This window comes from Paralichthys olivaceus, chromosome 7 (assembly GCF_024713975.1).
Source record: "Paralichthys olivaceus isolate ysfri-2021 chromosome 7, ASM2471397v2, whole genome shotgun sequence".
In the NCBI taxonomy this organism is placed as follows: domain Eukaryota; kingdom Metazoa; phylum Chordata; class Actinopteri; order Pleuronectiformes; family Paralichthyidae; genus Paralichthys; species Paralichthys olivaceus.
In genome coordinates, this window is record NC_091099.1 from 18,260,075 (window position 1) to 18,281,002 (window position 20,928).

A 20,928-nucleotide genomic window follows, 5' to 3' on the forward strand; every position below is an offset into this window, starting at 1 on the left:
GACATCTTTGAGACCTGGATACAGGTAGAATTCAATGTCCTGCACTCACCTGTTCATTGTGAACGATGACGAGCTTGACAATCATGATGTTGATTAGGTTTCCTACGCTGGGATCCCTGTACACTGCTGCTACCTGTAACAAAGACAAAACACAGACAAAAAAATGCAAACTTGCACCAACCTCAACCAGAGGAGAGATAGATATTGTAAAACTAGTCTACTTTTCTTAACCAGTGCTTGGAAAGAGGGAATACGGCTATTGCTTTTATGGTTAAGCTCCATGGGGTTTGATCAAAACAGCAACAGCGCAGTGAAGTCAAAATGAAAAAAAGTCTCCTTCACGGTAAGTTTAATCAACAGGGTATTAAAACCAATTACAATCCCTCCACAGACCTTAGCAAAGGAAATATAAACTAAAATCTGGACCCAACAACAAATGTGAAGCTTCAGCAAAACTGAAGATCAGAGCCCTCTGTGAGGATAGCAAAACATTCTCTCTGCAGTTGCTCCTCTCCACTCCTCCTGCTTTTCTCGTGCACTCCTGTCACGGTCAGCCAGCGGTCTCCTGAGGCCGTGTGCAGCCTCCTAACAGGAACTCATTAGTCCATTATAAACATTTAGCTTGTCTTAGCCTGGGGGGAGGCAAACGTGGCCCAGGCCTGTCCAGAGTGGGCAAAGGGATCTGTCTTTGCTTGCTCTTAGTCCAACTGTGACGCAGGACCATCCTTTGTACGCTATTGCCCAGTGTGTGTGGTGTTGTATGTTTAGAGCAAAAAACAGACGTGAGGAGGGACTGCAGCCTGTAATAGGCCATCACCTCAGTATCTCATAGAGCCAGTCAGCCAAAAACAAGCTTTGAAGGCAGAAAGAAATAGCAGGGCTGACATTACTCTCTGTAATAGTTCTGGGACTTTCTGGATTTAGATGAAATGTCAATGAGCATAGTTTGATTACACACACATTAAGTGTGAAGATTTTAAGGCTATATCAATATTAGAAAATTGTTTGTTAAAACTAATAACTGGTAGACAGTTTACAGACCAATGAAAGGTATTTGTGTTTGTGTTACTGTTGCAAAGATTTTAAAAGGACTGAGGTCATCAAAGTTTTGTTTACCTCCAGGGACTGGATTTAATGTTGCGGCTGATCAGTGTCTAACGTCCCTTCATGAGCATAAAATCTTACTTCAGATCAAACACAATGAATCAAACTTGGAATATTTCTCTATTCTGCTTAAAATTGTCATATTATGACTGATATGGTAAAGTGACTGACAGTCAATGTAAACTGGACGGAAATAACGTGGTCCACCAGCACCACTGGTCTGCAGACATGAGCACGACAGACCTAATGTTCTGACTTAGCAACCTAGCAATAAAACAGGCCCGGCACTTTGGTTTTTAACACTGACTTTACACTATCAGCCTCCCCTTAAGGATAACAGTCCACTGACAATCATTACTCCTTTATAAGTTAATGAGTTTTGTACAGGGTTCAGGCAGAGAGACGACAGAGAGTGCACACAGTTCAGTAAATCTAATAACCTGTCCAGCTTTGACACAGACATCCACCAACACAGTTACTTTAATACATACACAGGAAGTCAATCAGAGTCATTCACTGGATTGATTGACTGTCAGCTCTCCCAGACGGATGTGGGACTCATAAAGAACTCAAACTGCTGAGTCAGGAATTTCACATTTAACTGGACCACTTAGGCTGATGCAACTGCTCTCTGAGGTCATACCAGGGTTTCAAACCAAAATGTAAAACACTAACAATCACAGCTATTATCACAGAGACCTGGACTACAGGATTCTGTTCGTGGATGTGATCATAAAAAATACACTCTTCCTTCATCCCTTTTCTTGCCATAGTTTTGGTTGATTTGATCCAGGTTTTGAGGTGTCTGTCTTTGAGATAATAGTAAAACCAATATAATAAAGCTAAATATAACTATTTAGATCTGTATTCAAAAAGACAGACCTCGGGATTATTTCTTTTATCAAGGGTAGTTCCAATTAAAGTTGGCAGTCTGTTAACTCGTCACAGTACCTGGGACCATTTTTGAGTGGAATTTTTCAGCTTTACGTTAACCACAGAGGTCCTGTTGCATTGAAAATGGTAAATAAAATGTGCAGTTCTAAAACATTTGATGTAAAGTCAACTGTGGTCAATTGAAGTATCCCTGCAAGCAGCCACTGTCATCAAGCAGCTAGCGCCTAGACTTTCAATCAAACTTTTAATCAAGAAGATAAGCCAAAACCACAAACTCACAAAAACAAAATTTTCCACATTAAGACAAAATAATAATTTTTATTTTACTTACTACTGACATGATTGTAAGGATGTAGTGCTCTAGGTTGCGCCCATGATGACGGACCATTTTGGCATCTGCTGTCACCATCAGCTCAACGTAGCGGGGATAGGAGAGGAAACGCTTGTGTCTTCGTGGGGATCTGGGATGTGCGCCGGTGGAGTTGTTTTCATTCAAGTGCTGGTCTTCTATTGTCACTCTCAGAGAGTCCAGCTCCTCTCCCATATTCCCTCTGCTCTCAAACGAGACTGGCCCCTGGGAGTCCTCTGTTTGCGGAAAAAAGGAAAAAAAAGATATGTGGAGTTAGATTGAAAGCTGCAACTGATTCACCAGCATTTCAAATTCTGGACCATGCCCGAATTTCCTAATCTCAGCTGACATTGGGCTGGATGCACCCTGGAAAGGTTGCCAGCCCATCACAGGTCTGACATACGGTGGAAGAAGAAAGCAGAAAATAAAATCCACAACCAATTGAACAATGCCAGCTGAGACACAAGTTTCACCTCTGCTCAACTTCCAATGTATGTATACATGTGAGTCCAACGATAAGAAGACAAACAACTCTCACATTCAAAGTCTATATCTAACCTAACCCCATTCTGCTTGTCTTTGGACTGTGGGAGGAAGCCTGGGTACCTGTGATGCTGTAAGGCAACATTCCTTACCACTCCACCACCATGCCTGAATTGAACACTGGATTCCACTTTATATCATCAATCATGAGAGAGGGCATTTCATCTGCAGTTAAGGGCCAAGGGTTTTAGTGTGGCTGATTTCCTTGTACTGGCACAACATAGGCACGCTGGAAAACACAGGGTCACTTGTGAGCTGTGGAGTTTTCAGGTCAGGCAATCCGCACTCCCTGCTGCCAGAGTGCAATCCATACAAACAGAGGAAATCCCATGACGGCATTTTACCAACACACAGAGGGACTATCCGCAGTATATACTCAACAAGGAGATACTCAATGATTCCACTTTGTGACCCGGGTCATTATGTTATCTGAAAATTGTCAGAAATGTAGAAAACTACACCGCAAGGCAATAAATCGAAAGTATTGAACAAACAGATTGAAATAACTCCTTTTACAGATTCATGGTGAATGCCTTAAGCAACAGCCTTAGAGAGAAAAAAAGAAATGACAGCCATATATTGTTCATATTCAACTGGAATTCTCTCAGCTGAACTGCACGTGTCGAGCTGGCTATGAGTTAACAGATTTTTTCACCATGACCGAGTGAAGTGGAAAGAGGTAGCCAGAAGAAGAAACACAGACACAGACTAGAAAGTGTGAAGAGCCTGTTTTATTGGGTGGAAAAAAAGAGGAATCTGCAGAGGGGAAGTCTGATGCAAGCGAAATTACACGAACATGATGTTGGTCCACGTGGATGTTTCATCTGACAGAGTTTGGAAAAAGAGCTTGAGCAGGAGGAGAGGGTGAATAGAACCTAATGATTAAATAGCCAAGTTGTTTGGTGGGGGGGTAAAATGTATGTCTGCAATTGTCCAGCAAGTATGGTCTTAATATTATTAATATTAAATCAATAATATTATGGCAGTTGGATGACACCCACAGCTTTATGTGTTTTAACTGGACATGTGAGGGCCAAGTGCAGCCAGATTTGGACTGATGCAGCCATATGTAAGAAGGGGCTGCTTGGAGAAGTTAAGTGATGGAGAATGGAAAATTAACACAACAGATTTTAATATGTGGTGCAGCTGGATTTAATTTAAGGGGACTGTGTGGCCTTGGTGGAGGCATGAGGTCTACTGAGTGCCATTCTAGTTCACATATAGTCTATTATGTTACGCTAAAAAAGTCTTACAAAAATTGACAATCAAGACAAAATATTAATATAAATTTAACATCAAATACCTTTCAGTAATTAAACGACTGAGTGTTTATAAGCCAAGCATTGTTTGGAGTCCTTCATCCTAAACAACCTCCTCAGCTTTGGATAACACGATTATGGAGAAGAGTTTCTTTGTCTTCTAAACACTCAATCTTTCCAGACAGCCAGACAGAGAGAGATTGTGTGGAAGTGTTAGGTCAGAGCGAAGCAAAAAAAAGAAGGACAACCCGTTGAGCACTCCCGAGATTATTCAAGCGATGCCCCCAGTGGGGACACAAGGCGGAGCGTGACTCCCTGGCACAATGGCAAACAACTCTTGACGCCATGAGGCCCAGCCCCATGCCAGCGCCAACATCCAAGCCAGGGCCAAGCCTGTCTGTGCCCGTGCACACTGCCCAGGCGGCTGGGCCAGAACAGAGCTTTGTATTTTCCAGGAAAAATCTCTGCAAAGCCAAACCCACTCTGCTAAACCCCTTTAAACAGACTCATCACTGCAGACAGTCTGACATCAAAGGGATTATCAAACCACAGTAGAGTATGTACGTACATCCACAGAAATTGCTGTTCAATTTTAGAGCAAGTGAGTGTGAGATGAAAAAAGAAACAAAGATGAGAAGGAGGTGAAAATGTGCTCTCTGTTATAATAGCCTTTGAATCAGTGCAGATTAGCCACACACAACCTTTCCCAAATCGCCTTAGGTTCAAATCCCCCTCTCACTAGGTAGTGAGCTGCTACTTACACCATGAGAAGACAGGGGTGACTGCCCTGAACCGCCGGACACACAGAGACATGACATCATTCTTTTTGGCACCAAATCAGCATCACCAACACATCTAAATCTCTGGGACCAATATTACCCAAACATCAAAACGTGACACATTTATTTTTACACCCACAAAAATTTCATTAGCACAAGTCCATAAAACTAAACTTCAACAGTTCTTCATAAAGTCAGCCCCGCACGGCATGAGTGTAAGAAGTTGGCTGGAGCATTCACATAGCTAAAACAGACCAACCCACCACATTCACTTTTCTGCTCCAGCGCCTATTTGATTTGTGAACTCCCAAAAGCCTTTTTATCATTGTGCCAAAGAATTATCACACACAATGAATATTATAAACAGTGTTAATGTATTCATTCAATGACATGTTTGATCGCACATCTCAGGCAATACCTCAGACAATCAAGGCTGAAATTTAATCAAATTTCAAGATGTGTTTGTTTGAATGTGCATACAGGCTGAGAATTTATTCACATTCATTCGTAAACATTAACTTATGTAAGCATTTTGATGTTTGTGTATGTACTTCATGTTTGAAGCCATTCATGTACATGAAGACTGTCCAGCCTAGATCAAAGAGCTGCTCTTTAACTCTCATTCAGTTCTCTGTCAGAAGTATCAATGCCAAGAGCTCAACAGTGGGGAACACACATTTCATTGTTGAACTAATTAACATTCTTTTACAATGGCCTGCTGAGAGTTAAAGCATCCCATTTCCCCGGGTGCCAGTTAAATAGACAGTATACCTTACAGTGAGTATAGGTAGTGCCGTGGTTCTACACGAGGTCAGACATGGCTTGCTGCAGTTTTACTGACAGTACAACTCGAGTGGGATGATGTTGACACTCCTGCAGACAGAGGCACAATTAAGTGCAATTCTGTGGCTAGACAGAGAGAAGCGCAGGCAGCTAATTGTTGCTGCTGAAGAAGGCTTTTAAAAGTGAAGTGGCATGGCTTTTGACCTCATTGGAAGACGGTGGGCTTTGTACACTTACAGTGCTCACAGAGTTCAGTTGTTATTTTCAGTTCAGAGACATGCTAAAGACAGCATGGTCGTCAGCTGAAGAATGTGTTTGGAGTAGCAGACCCCCTTTGAGGAGACAAAACACGGCTAATGGATCTGGACTCATGACGATAGTCAGGGGCCAGGAGTGTTTTCTTTAGTCAGGATCAAACTAAGACATCTCACTCTCAGCTTTAAAGAAAGTTGTCCTTCAGCAACCTTGATCAAGGCTGCACACAACTTTAAGTTTGCTGTTTGAGAAGCAGAAATCTTTACATGATATTGGACAATCGCACTATAAGTTCAATTGGAGTTTTCACCACATTTTGCAGTGTTGACATAGGCCATTTTTGCAAGCTCATCTACATATGTCTAGCACCTTATTTGACGAAGTCTAAATAACACAGCAAGCTTGGTAAGTTCATAAGAGTAATTAGTCATGCTCATCCATGTCCTGGATTTTCAATCATACAAAAAAAAGTTTCGACCCCGACACAGTGGTTTCAACAATACTTTTGTCTTGACGTAGCCAAAGCAGGTCTACAGTTTTGAGTGACGTCTGGCCTCTGAGATGATTTAGTCAGAGCCGCAGGCGATGTCACCAATGCTTCACTGGCCACTGCCTCTCCCCAGTCCATCTCGATGGGAAACTGTCGCTCACCCGTCACCCCCTCTCACCTCTGACTGTCAGCCATGCCACCATGCAGTCAGTCACTGTCACTCAAGTTGCGCTAACCATTCCAATCAGCCACCACCTGTTAAGAATGCCCAGACAGTAGACAGTGGCAGAAAATAGCCCCAGCTGGAATTTGTCACAGGAACTCCTGAGACAACACATAGAGTTCAATGGGGCTGAGGCTTCGGGGCAGGCAGACACATGGCAGCTATTAAAGTTATTGACTGTCTATAGCTGCCCAGCCCTGTTCAGCCCTGTCCAGAGTATCTGTTATCTTAAAATAAGATGACAGTGAGTGCAATGGACCATGTTATTAGCTGCTTGCACTATCTGTCATGCAGTGTTGTGAAATATGAGGCAATGATGAGACAAAGAATCATGTTTGTAGGGAACACTTAAAAACATGTTGGCTGAAGAGTCCGCAGTCAGTGCATGCTTAATCACATTTCAACTCATTGACAAGTATATTAATATCGTCGTCCTGGTGTTCCAAAGAAAATGCCAAGACCATTCAGGAGAGCAATCAAAAGACAAAAGAAATGCAGGTCCTTTTTGTATCCAGGCCAATAGCAAGGCAGTGGGGGATAAACCTACTTTAGAGAAGCAGGTGTAGAAGCAGAAAGGCGGGCAGTGGGAGCTCAAGAAAAGGCTGGGGTCTCTGCCAAGCTCTGGAGAAAGATCGACAGGCACATGCAGTGCAGGCCAGGATTGCTTAAACACATAAAGAAAGAAACCCCTTTCTCCATTCCTCTATATTGCTCAGTCAGCAATTCTTAATACTCTGTGGGACACTTGGTCAACTGACGTGCAACCCTGATGGATCCAAACAAACCCTCACGAGCACACCACATATTTGCATGCACACAAAAGCCCAAAACTAAATTTTTTGGCAAATAACAATAGGTGCTTCCTGGTGGAGGAGGGCTCAGTCCGTCCAGGGGGCATGAGGGAACAGAGGAGGCCTAAGCCTTTTGGAGCCATATGACATTCATAAGACCCACAACATGTTAAGCCAGAGCCTAAAGGTGAGAGAGGTTGTCTGACTGATCAGTTCATCACACCTTGGCTGGCCACCTTCCCTGACCCCCAGTCCAGAGTCAGAGTAAGCGGAAAACAAAAAGTTTAATGTGCATATACACATAGTTCCAGCTGAGTCCTTGCAAACAAGTCAGCAAACCCAGCAACCACGCACCTCTAGGAGGGGAAAATCTCAAGGTCACATCCACCCGTCCAGTGAGTGAATCCAAACAAAGAGGGAAGTGAGGTCACAATCAACAAGTGCTTCCATTCACATACATGAAAGCGCAAAGGGAGAGCGGGCAGTGATTCAAGTCGGCTAGTTCAAACCCCAGGCGGGGGAGGGCATTTTTCCATGTAAATGAACCCATTGACCAAAAACCTGATGCTAGCATTTGAACTACCATGTATACACAGTGGGCACCAAGGGGGGAATCCTATACAATGATTGTGTTGAGGGTCAGGGGGCACAGATGCCATGTGTGCCAAGTATTGCCACATCAAAGGAAGTCACTTCGCTGTCCCAGCTGCCCTCAGTTAGCCATCAAGGAATCGTGTGAAACGCTCGGGAGCCAACAGAGGAACATTGATGTTTGGATTTTTAGCTGGTAATGTTTGCTGTCACACTGTCTCTATTCAATAAACTGTTACTAATTCAGACAAAATATGACACCCTGCAGCTTGAGACTTGCAGCCAACGACTGTGAGAAAGAGATAGCGTGCAGCTCCTTTTCCCCTCCACCTCATGTCTTAAGGAGGAGGATTTTTAGAAAGCTTAGGCAAGAGAACTAGAGAAGAATCTTCCCCTATCTGTTGCCACCCTCATCGTTGTGGTTATCTCTATTGAAGGACGGCACATGGATTCACATGCAAGCTTGGAGACAGATACCATAGAATGTGTCATTAAGGGTCTGAGCTCTGCTGTGAATTGAGCTCACTGAGCTTCTTCCCCAGAGGCTCTTAAAAGCCATAACCAGGCACAACAAACCATTCTGCGACTTTAAAACATTAATCACCCACTCAACAGTTATCTACTCCAGAGGTATTCTAAACAGCAGGGAAGCCACCCAGGTTGGCTGACAGAGAAGGAAGACTTATACAGTTGGTCACAATGTAAGTCATTGAGGCCTAATAAAGATATCCAGATTATTTGATGTAGTGTTGTATCTCTGATTAGCAGTCTTAGTCTGACACTTGTGCATTTAAATTTTTTTTTGGACTCTGATCCATTTAACGGCACATAGAGTGATAGTGCAGTGCTTTTGTCAAGAGCGCATGAACACACACAGTGAAGAAAAAGCAGCTGAAGACAGGTATATGGCCATGTCATGACTGCTGAAATAACAAAACATAATTTTCCATCAAGGTAACACTTTAAAAGCCCTCATCATTGCACTTCTATCTCTGTCACTTCATAGTCATGACTGCAAATGTGCGAGAAAGCCATGTATTTGTACATGTCAGGCAAGACAAGTGCAAAATTTGAAACAAATTCTGTTAAATGTATCTGTGTGGAAACATGGTCTTCCTTTTCTTTCAACACATCTTTCCAAGGGTGTGCACAGACTGTACAAACTTTGGAAACTCTTACTGCATTTGGATACAGAAGTCCCAGTTGTTTTTGGCACTGTCTGCACTCGGGCATTACTACAAGACATCATATCTACGGGAAAAGCTTATCCCAACAGAGGTATTGTATCTTTCTGCCGATGCACATTTTGTTTCCTTGAGATCTGCTTGATAAAACACAGCTTGTTTCATGTTTCTACAGTTTTTAAAAAAAAGGTTTCTTTAAAGGCAGAGCATAGAAAAGGGTGGATTAAAAAAATTTCAGCAGTGTGACTTAGTCTTGTAAAGCAAAGTCTTTACAGATAGGAGAGACTGACCAGCAGATTGGAGGCATTGGTGGCCATTCAGTATTTTCAGATGTTTGGACCCACAAGGCCTCTAAACCTGTAAACCTCTTCAAGGTCCCAAAACTGCCAAACCCCTCAGCACTCAAAGTCTAACTCCCCATTTTGATTTAAGACGAGTCCTCTTCAGAACATAATGAAAATAAGGCTCAGAAAAAAAAGCAAGAGGACCATGAGATTACTAACACTGCCAAAGAATTCTTTTATAGCTCCTCAAAAGAGGAGATACTGAAAGGGACACTTCATAATCTGCCACTGAGAAATGTTAATCAGATGGATTGCCACTTTGAGTTAAATTAAAAGTAATGATGAAGTGAAACCTCTTACAATATAAAATTCCCTATCACCTTTACTGTAGCGTGCAATCCAAATATGATGCTCCTAAAAGATCCAGGTCTTAATTCCTAATTAACAATGATTCTACTTGGTGGTCCTGTGTTCCTTCTCAATTTTTTCCCTCTCAAGACAGAAAGGAAGTCCTGTGGAGATACACAGAGCTACTAAGTTTCCCAAGGAATTCAACCCATACGTCGTGAGAGGCAAGTGTCCAAATACATAACCAGGAGCAGCAACTGTTTTTCAAGTAGAATTCATACACACTAAGCCAGTGTTTATATCTAACCTGCTAGTAGCAGCGTGTGCTGCACTTCTTCCCATAAAAAGACAGGGTTGTGAGTCTTGGCTCAGTGAGGCCTTCAAAGAGCCCATTTATCATTGCATCTGGAGAGGGGCCTATCTTATAGAGCTGAAGAGCAACAGCTTGGGCGACCTCAGAATCCTAAAGCAAACCCAACTTGGTTCTTTTAATCCTCCTGCTCAATGTTTACCTGCAGTCGTTTGTTGAAGTCCTAAAGGTGTCACGTCCTTATTAAAGGTGGGGACATTTTTATTTTATATGCATCGCAATGTAGACGTGAATGACTCTGTATCGATGCAGAGACAGAAAATAATTGATGCATGTTTTCCGCAACATTTTTTTTTTAGCGATGTCCTGCTGCTCCAGGATCAGCACATTAAAGTACCGTTCGTTTTTTACCAAGTCTCCTGTCTGAGTGTCCTCCCTCTACTCTCCCACTGACCTGTGCTCACTTTAACAATAAACACCAACACTAATCAGAAGTTATTAGGACCTGAACAGTACTGGTGCTTACTTTGTGTTTATTGATTAGCTTTAGGGTCTATAAGGTGTGTATTTAAATATGTGCACACCGCGAGCACATAGTTCATCTGCTACACACGAGACACGCACAGCCAGGACATCAGGGTTAAAATTACCGGAACAATCCAGATTCATGATGCAACACCATCCATTAATAACTAAATACATGTGGTTATCAGTTTTTGTGAGCGACAGAGACACAAACACATAGGCTGCAGATAGGAAAGAAGTACTTCCGGCAGATTATCACACTGTTGTGTGTCATTGTTGCAGAAGGAGCCATGCCTTGTTTACCCAGGAACATATATATGAAATTTAGCAGGTTTTTATAAAGTTCTAAGTTCTAAGTGTGAGTGATTAGAAAAAAGCAGAGGAGCAGAATCTCTTGTTGACCAATGGAGTAATGCGCCTCAAGGGGGTCAGGCGGGCACATAAGTAAAAACTGAATGAATATCAAATCAATGTGGAGAGCACTGACCATTGTCATAAACCGACTGTTGTAGTCTGGATTTTGAATTGAAAAGTTTATTTTGTAAATTACAGCACACTTGTATAAGTGTTACAACAGTAACAGTCTAAAATAGTTTTGTAAAGCATGATCATGAGGCTAGTGAAGACGCACACCTCTAGTAGTCACATAGTGATAAAAAATGTATCAGGTGTAGAAATAAAATTCTTTGATGCATCGATAATCATTTAATAATCGAATAGTAGCCCTCTGAATCAGAATCGAATCGAAATCTACCGTTCCTGGTTATTGTACATTGATTAATAATTTCTACATTGGTTATGGTGAAAAGTCAAGATGTATCTCAACAAGGGATAAGTAGATATTCAACAATAACTGGCAAAAGTATATAGATAATTGAATGACAATGGATATTCCTGGCGCATCAGAAGTCAGGGGTCATTCAGCAAGCCCACACTCCAACAGTTCTTAGGGGAGAGTATATTTAAAAGTGCCTCAGAGTGGGGGGCTGAGAGACCCTCAAGATTTCTCAGCCTCTGTTTACCACACACAGACTGAGTGAGTGAAAGGGCACAGCATATTAAGGGGGTATTGGCCTGGCCCATCAGGTCAGTCCAAGTTCTTTAAACCGCCGCCACACACAATGGTTACCACCAGGCGACAATGGCTGGGTTCAGACAACAAGCAAATCAAGCGGCCTGTACATAAAAGATTTATTGCATCCCACAACAAAGGCCGCCCACGGAGATCCCTGCCAGGACAACTCTAAGGCCCTCCGTCGCTGTGAACTCCACTCGGTCACCCGGCTTTCTTTTGAGGGCCTCTCCACCATCCAAAGGCCTCTACCATAAAAATTCAAATGATATTGGGGGAACTTTCAAGCAGCCTCCCAAGCAGAAACACCTCTCCACTTCTTTTCATCACAACCGTGACCTAAGAGGTGAATATTCCTTCTCTATGAGCTCTCACCCTTTGGATTGAATGTTCCAGCAGAAGTCAAGTTAAAACATCAGGCAGTGCTGGAGCTTAATTAGGCATCCTTCAAGCCAAAGATCGTGACTGAGTATAATTTACATTTTATGCAGTGTTTATTGCTATGGCTGAGAAAGTGAACACAGGTCATCAAGAGTCAAGTGATCAAGTGTTTGCGGGTGTAAGTCAGACAGTGGTTACAGACAGGATAGTTAGGCAGTCGTAGTCTGTTACCTGAGGCAGCACAAGGCACTGTGTTGTTGCCGGTATCCGAGATGTTCCTCTTCCTCTCATGTCGATAGACCAGATGAGGTTTGTTGTGCTCTTCGACATACTCCTCTCCGGCAGCATTTAAGAGAGGTTCCAAGAAATATTCACCATGTTGTGTTGTAAAAGTTCCAATCTAGAGCAAAAACAGAGATGTTGTTGATTAGTTGTGTTAGACAGAATGCACTTGTGTGCAAACTGTACTATATATATGTGCAGGTTTAGTTTGTACATGGGGGCATAGTTTCATTTAAAGAGCTAGTGGTGTAATTGCAGTCATTCTGTTTTGCCCTTGAGCACAACTGAGCACATTATTTCCATGCCTTTGAAAGAGCTCTGTCTTTTGACGTCTGCACATGAAAAGAACATGCTGACTCAGACAAGGTCAGAGAATACCTGTAACAGTTCACTGTCAGTCATTGTTGAAACTGAAACCCAAGGACAATTGTGGGACATTTTAAGCCTTTTACACTTTTATTGACGCACAGGTGAGCCATGAAATGTGCAGTAAGCTGCAGTAGATATAACTGTGAAAAAACAAATTTCCCATTACAACCTGACACTGGGAGGAGTGACATCATCTTACATGGACAGAGTTGCTGACAGAGGAATGCTAATATTGATTTGGCAGCTCAGTCCCTCACAAAGCTACTTAACTCACTTGGCCATGAGGCACAAGGGTGTTTGTATGGTAATTTCATGTGCACACTTAAACAGGATATTGGACGCTGGAATGTTATCTTTACGGCAGCATTATTCCATAACCCTCCCCGCAAGTGATGGACATTTGGCAATGGAAAACATACAAATCGGATAGGGAAAACATGTACAAACTGCACCTTTAGTCTTCCCCCTTTCAAAGAGTGAAGGATTAGTTGGCTTGCACATATATCTCATACTTCCTCGAAAGTGCTACAGGCCTTGAGTGCTGTATGTGTTCGATTCTCTTTGTTCAGTAGTGGTGGCTTCAGGCTCCGTAGACTAACTTGCAGAGGTTTAATCACTGCGGATCACTTTTACAGTTTCAGAAAGAAAGATACAATCAGGCCAAGCAGACAACCCATGCTAAACAAGTAGGTTTAGAACAGGCACTGCAGTAGTATATTTAAAAACTGCATCTGAAACTCTCCCTTTAAATGGATTTCATATCTTTGGAATGCATGAGGAAAAACTGTTCACAAAAAGGACAAAAGTATAAAAAAGAATTAAGTTTGTGGGTCAAATATCACAGCTATTTCCAACTTGTTTAGTGTCTCACAAAATTACAATAGAATTGATCCAGTGTAAAAGAGCATAACCTGAATTATTAATCACTTACTATGAGAAATCTTATTTTGTAGTATGAACGATACTAGATGTAAACATAGCAAGATACTGTTTTGAGCTTCAAAGTTAATCACTGATCTTAGAAACAGCAGTCGATGAATGGGATTGCTTCACTGTCATGGAATTGAAGAAGTTCAAATTCCCTTAAAGCACTTTAAGGACTTTTTGTCAATTTTAGGTTTAAAAACATTAGTTTTTGCTTTAACTGATTGTGTGATTTTAAACTTTTAAAATTTAATTTCTGCATAAAGATTACATTTTCACCCAACATGAGAATGTTGCAGCCTTGCTGTAAAAATGTGATGAATGATTTATACAGACTAACAACTGGTAGATGTTTACCTGTATCTTGTAAATCACTATCTATGGTCAGTTAGCTTTAATTGGATAATTATAGCTGAGCCTTTCTAAGGTTCTCATGTGGTGTTGACTGAAGGCTGAACAGACAAATGCTCTGTTTGGAGGAGGGCAGAGTTTCAGGGTTTCCCAGCATTAGCTCAGCAGCAAATCTGGCAAACCACTGAACAGACACAATTGTTGCTGTTCAGTCGTGGGTTCTGAACTGGACTTCACAAGTGAAAAACTTCTATTTGAGGCAGGGACACACTCAATGATATGGATGAAATGACCGCTGGCCCACATCCGTTTTATAAAATCAGACGAAGACCCTCTCAAATCCGGGAGTTGCTGCTGAGTCATGCAGACGTATAACATACAGTTGCAGTCAATCTCTCAAGTTAAATAGTACATAAAGGTGTCATGGGCCTGATCTTTGCACAGAGGTACTGTACCACTTGGTGCTGGAACAAAGGCAGCCTCATTTCTCAAGACAGAGTGACTCAACACACATCTTCTATTATGCGAGTGGATTGAGAGAATGAGCTTGTTCAGGAACTAACATTTCCCACACTGAGCAATCCTTAAGTCCCCCAATAGCTTCATTGGCATGTGTCTCCTCTTAACAGCATTTGCCCCCTTTTCTGCCCATCAGAGCTCACTTTGAAAAGGCCAAAAGCTCCTCAACCCCACCCCCTCCAGATTCCCCCCTGGGCATGGCTTTGAGCGACTCTGGACGAAAGGGGAACCTGCTTTTTTCCAGAATGACCCCTTTGTTTTAGGGCTTAATTATTCCTAAATGACCTCATCCCAACAAAATGTGCCTGGCCATTAAAGCCCAATGATCAGATACGGACACATTTATGACCCAATAGCCTCTGGGCTGTCTCCTTTGTCTTGTCATTCTCAATGAGTGATGATGCGGATAAGCAACAAAGATTGCTTGAAAAAGGATGCAAACATGTTTGGATAAGCGAGTCATACATCAAAGTTGAGCAGTGTGGCAATTAAAAGCTTATTACCCTGATAATTCCAGCATACCTCGTGTCTTAGATTGCCACGCAAGCACGACCAAACACTTGGAGTGGAGGAATCTTTTCTCAAATAGCAGACTAAATAGAAGTTTATCTCCACTAAGAGATAAATCACAATCCTTTTTAATCATTACGCCACGTTTCAAAAGGAGTGCAATCACCACATGCAATGTGAATGTACTAGTTCTAAAAGTTTCAAAGTGCAGCTGACACCTATTCTGTGACATGCTATCCTGGTACTGTACGCGGTGCACCTATCTAAAATAAGGATTATGTCACTGATAGAGGTTATGACAGGGAGGGAGACTCCAGGTCTTCCTGTCTGTGTTGCAGTGGCCAGCCAAACCCCACCACCACTCAGATTCCACCAGAATCCAGCTGGTGCGGTTTAGGTCAAACCCCTGCTCCTGGACCAGTAACCTTATCTGACCCATGAAGTCATTGCCTTTAACACTTTGTGAGACAGATTGTCTCATACAGGAGTCAGCAAATAAATGACTCAGACTTCAGGATCAGGAAACAGGGCTGTAAACTCATTATTACCCAATAACTCCATTACAGCCCCATAAGATCTAAAAGATGTGATAATGAGCAATCAACAGGCAAACAGCTGCTTCAGACTGACCGACCACGTCTGGAGGCTGCAGATGAAGATTACTTGTATTGACAGCTCATCTGATGATTACTTATTCTCAATGACTCAATTACTTTTTTTTTGAGAAGTGACAAACTATACAAACAACTCCCATCACAAGTTCTCAGAACCTGACAGAGGCGACATCTTAAAACAGAAACCCAAACATATTCTATGCACAATGATAAATAAAAAAAACAGCAAGGTGTCTCAGTAATCATGTAAGTCTAATTTTCATCAATAGCGATATAACACTTCAATATGTATTGATATAATACATTGTGCAAGCACAGTGAGGAGGTATAACACCTCAGATTAGTGAGGTGCTTTGCTGTTTATGACGTGTTCGTCATTATCTGCTCATAAAGAAGAGTTTAGAACCACAATCTTCACTCAGGAGCCGACATCAGTCTTTGAACTCAAAAGTAATAAATAATGTAACATCATAATAATGATCCATATCCACTGCTATGAAATCTTTTTTCTTCATATCATTTTTGTCCAAATTGCATAGCCCTAATAAAGTGATTACTCAAAAGCCTGGTTGACTCTCCCCATTGATCAACCACAGAACAAAACCCAGTTGCAGCTGATCAGTGTCTCTTGCTCATGAGCACCTCAGCAGAGTGGAGGCCCCACTAACACTGCAGCACCCTGAATGATGCCCACACTGTACTGAGCAACAGCAGCATCAGCCCAACAGGTAGGAGGATGCAAGTCCACTCTCCTCCTCATGCAGAGACACGAGTCCAACAACACCAGGTCGAGGGGGGTGCATGCACATCTTGTCAGAATCATCTATAACAACGGGTTTTAGATGAAGTTTGATACTCACAAGGCCAGTGCACAGGCTGAACACCGCGGGGTACTCGTTCTTGGCGTTGACATGTCCGCGGAAAAAGCAGTGGCGCATATCACTCGGGTCGTGGAAGTCCGTGTCGTTGCTGCCCTGTCGCGCTCCCAAGTGTGTGACCGTGTAAGAGGGGGCGATGAAGCCGGAGTCCGCCGTCAGGTTGAGATGGAAGCGCTCCCCGAACGCGTCAACCCTGTAGAGAACCCGTAAACCCGACAGGTCATCGACGGGAGCCAAACTCCTGCGCCTCCTCCTGTAGTGCAGCGTGTGGGGGAACGACTCCCCGAAGTCGTTCAGTCGGAGCGGGGTGATGATTTCATACGATGACAGCTGCTTGATGAAGCTCTCTGCAAAACACAAGAACAGTGAGGTGACACGAAGCTGCAGACTGACAGCCCCGCTGCACATCTCCCCGCAAACCACTATAAGGCACCTTCCACACGAACCGAAGCAGAACTCCTACCTTGTTTCGGATGCAGTCGGTATTGCAGAGTGTCGCGGACAAGTGCTGACAGATGACACGTTAGTCCAAGCAGCCACATTGCAAACTGCATGATTTCCTCCGCGAAGACACCCTCCAAGGCAAAGAACCCTCCGTCTCTGCCGAGCGAGCTCCCCGTGCTCCCTCTCCCTTTCCCCCGGCTTGTCAGCGGCAACAGGTCGCGGGATCCGCGGAGGAGGCTCTGTGCAGCGCAAGTCTCACAAAGTGCACTGGCCTCATCGCATTGCTAAACATGCATCCACTACCCCCTCTATAAACCACGGCTAGTTCTTATGACACGTTCATCCCCCTGACCACAACAAAAAAAAAATTGCTGCCTAATGTAAACTGCAGTCTATACTGAAGGGAGGGATCTGTGCCAAGTACGCTTTCCCTTAGCCATCCCTGGAACACCCCGTGCGCCCGAAGCACTCACCGAGTCCGAAGCAACGCCCCCGTGTGCGCTCCCGAGCCAATGGAGAGTGCGCCTGAACCACCACACATGGGGCAGGCTCCACTGCTGCAGAGCTGGAGCCTGGAATTCATCTACAGTGTCAAAGCACCAAGATCATCAGGACCACAGGGTTTTAGGTTTGTCCTCTGCAGTGGTTAGACTGTCGTGTAAAATGTGAATGACACTCATATTCCACACAGTCATTGTTCTATTGTTAGTTCTCCTGTAATAAACTTAATAAAATTGCTTTACATGATATTATACCTTGGACTAGTGATGCACCTGAGGTGGAAAATACTGAGTTTATATCTGGTTAAGGTCTTAGAATGTAGAACTATGGATATATTGGACTATATCGGCTGCATGGATCAATATATCAGCTGATATTAACTTCTGTATGAGCCCCTATAGAAGAATAAACTGGAGAAAAAAAACACAAAGGTTTATTTTTTTTAAACAAACTTCATATTGTTGCTCTGGCTCAGGTGATGGAGCACATCACCAACTGACTGGGGTTTGATCCCAGTCCTCTAGCATATCATCCAGTCCACATGGTGAGGTGTCCACAGGCGAGACACTGAACCTTATTGACACACATTTATATAAAAAAATCATATTCAAAATCCCACTGAGGTTTGCAACAATAACAAAAATCCAATCGTGTTATCTTCCTCAACAGCATGCGGTGTGCCTTGCATCACTTGTTGAGTATATGTGGCAGTTTTTTGAAACACAGTCTAATATTTCTTATTCAGCTGACTTTAATGAACACTACAGGCCTTAAATGTTCACAGGCTGAACAGAGATCATGGGGGTTGTGATTAGCTGAGACATGTAATAGCAGCAGGACAGAGAGGATTGAAGTTTTTAGACAGCAGAGATTACAATAAGAAACTTCAGAGTACAACATTAGAGGGGAGTCTGGGTGAGTATTATGCTTTTTGACAAAATCAAGATACGATGACGCAAAGAGCCGTGCTGCCACACGTGCTGTGTTGTTTTATGAGAGCGGTGTTTCTTTTCTGTGCTCATGACGTAATTGTTGTTTACTTTGTTAACATCAGGGAGGTTTCAATATGTTATAGCAACGTGTATAGTGGAAGCAGATTTGTGTTGGACAATAGAAAGCTAACCGTTTGCACTTGCTTCATTTAATTCCTTGAAACCAATGATGTAACTCGAGAACTTGTGGAACACATGCTCACTCAGATGTGTCACTACTTCAGCTCTCCACATGTGAATTTCAAGTTCAGTCATTACATCACATTTCCTATTTCCAGCCACACTCTGTTTGGAGGTTGTTTGTCTTTTTGTTTGATGAGAAAATCAGAAATCACATGGTTTTGCTCAGAGATGATGAGAGTATGTGAACGCTGTGACTTTCAAATCACTAATGTTTCATTTTATGCTTCTACATCTACAGAATGTGACGTGTGTATAAGCATTGAGGATGTGAAGTTGTGTATAAGGCAGTCCTGACTGAGCTGTGTACCACAGCAGAGACTAATGTCACAGATTACTTATAGAAATGACATATAATAATGAGTATCTATTAAAATGTTTAAGTAACTTCCGCAACACTGTGTTTGACAGGTTTATTTTCCTACAATAATGACCCACTTGGTACATCTCAGGTAAAAGAAAATGGGGATTCTAATGATATATTAGGTTTACAGTTAATGATTGAAAGGTAATTAAAATAATATGAGCTGGGATATCAGATTTCTTTTAGCTCTCAGTATTGAGCTAAATAAATCTTTTATCACTTCGGTAAATAATTGCTTTTTACCTCAACACTTAGGCATCATTAGTCATAATTGAAATGATCAGAGGTGTTATTTCAGGTCAGTGTGTCATTATGTCAATCTTAAGATATAGTCAAATAAATAAAGTAATGTACAATGATGAACTTCATAAAGGAAAGGATTCATTTTGAGGCTCGATGTATTGCACTGTAAGGTTAAGTGTATCTAATAAACTTCATAGAGTGCTGGCGACCTAAAGAACTATGATATGACATCAATGATCATCAGCCTGAATTTAATATTACATTTTGAATTGATTAAATCTGAGAGAGAAACTAATTGTATCACATTTATTTTCATCTTTAGGCTTAGTTTTTTCATTTCATCTATCATTTTTAATAAATGGATCCACTGTAGTACGAGATCATAACTCGTGGGAAAATACTCACACTCGCACTCACAGCACAAAATAATCAGCACAGAGGGCATCATGAGCCATCCCTCACTGTCATCTGGTGGAGGAAGTAGACTTCCTTGGCCATGATGTGGCCAGCTTCTCGTTAATCATTTGGGCACGTTAAGTCTTACATAAAGTTGATGGACGTTTGAAAGGAGTCTTGTTTTTCATGTCCTTTGAAGAGTAATGTCACAGCATTGTAAGTAATTAGACTCGGTGGGCTCACCGGAAACACTTTTGGATCCCGTGAGCTCTTTCTTTGACGCAAAGCATCTCGCCTCCAAGTCATGGCTATTACTTTTTAAAAGTCTCTCTCATTGCTCTTTTTCTCTTCCTCTCTCTCCTCCTCCTCCCTCTTGAAGTTTTCTTTCTGAACTTAGTGGTTTCAGCTCAGAGGAAGGAAGGATGGATGGATAGATGATAGATGGATAGATGGATAGATGATAGATAGATAGATGGATAGATGGATAGATGATAGATGGATGGATGGATGGATGGATGGATGGATGGATGGATGGATGGATAGATAGATAGATAGATAGATAGATAGATAGATAGATAGATAGATAGATAGATAGATAGATAGATAGATGGATGGATGGATGGATGGATGGATGGATGGATGGATGGATGGATGGATGGATGGATGGATGGATGGATGGATGGATGGATGGATGGATGGATAGATAGATAGATAGATAGATAGATAGATAGATAGATAGATAGATAGATAGATAGATAGATAGATAGATAGATAGATAGATAGATAGATAGATAGATAGATGGATGGATGGATGGATGGATAGACGATAGATAGATAGATAGGTTTCTTGATCTACAGTAAATATGTGAACATCTGCTATGATGAACCTTCATGATGTGAGCAAAAAAATAGGAAAAATGTAAAGCACATGTGGAAACAGTAAAAACCAATAAAACAACAAGATTCACATATTCCATTTGCTTATAGTTGACAACATCTATAAAAGAAAGGACAAAACCAATATAAATGCCCTGTAGGCTCAGTGCTCACGTCAGGTTGTCTGAGCTGCGTCTGAACTTCATCGCTCCTGCGATGAAGTTATTGTTATTTTTGAGGAAAAAGTCTCTGCACTGTAAGTTGTCTGATGCCTCCCTGATGTGTTATTCATTCAGTCTCCGAGCCTCCTGTGAGGCTAT

General features: G+C 42.2%; 1 protein-coding gene across 3 annotated transcripts in view; it reads right to left on the reverse strand.

Annotated features, from left to right (window-relative positions):
- LOC109624417 (A disintegrin and metalloproteinase with thrombospondin motifs 20) overlaps nt 1–20,928 on the reverse strand; it is a 122,628-nt gene that overhangs the window by 70,346 nt on the left and 31,354 nt on the right. The window contains exons 1-5 of one of the 3 annotated variants that reach the window (XM_020079061.2): nt 17,076–19,223; nt 16,595–16,959; nt 12,397–12,565; nt 2,330–2,583; nt 50–133 (exon numbers count right to left, since the gene is read on the reverse strand). In XM_020079061.2, coding sequence (XP_019934620.2) covers nt 50–133; nt 2,330–2,583; nt 12,397–12,565; nt 16,595–16,959; nt 17,076–17,166 — 963 coding nt within the window. In that variant the 5' untranslated portion in view covers nt 17,167–19,223. Of the gene's footprint in view, nt 1–49; nt 134–2,329; nt 2,584–12,396; nt 12,566–16,594; nt 16,960–17,075; nt 19,224–20,928 lie in introns of those variants that run through there. The other 2 variants (XM_069527713.1, XM_069527714.1) reach the window with 2 other exon arrangements.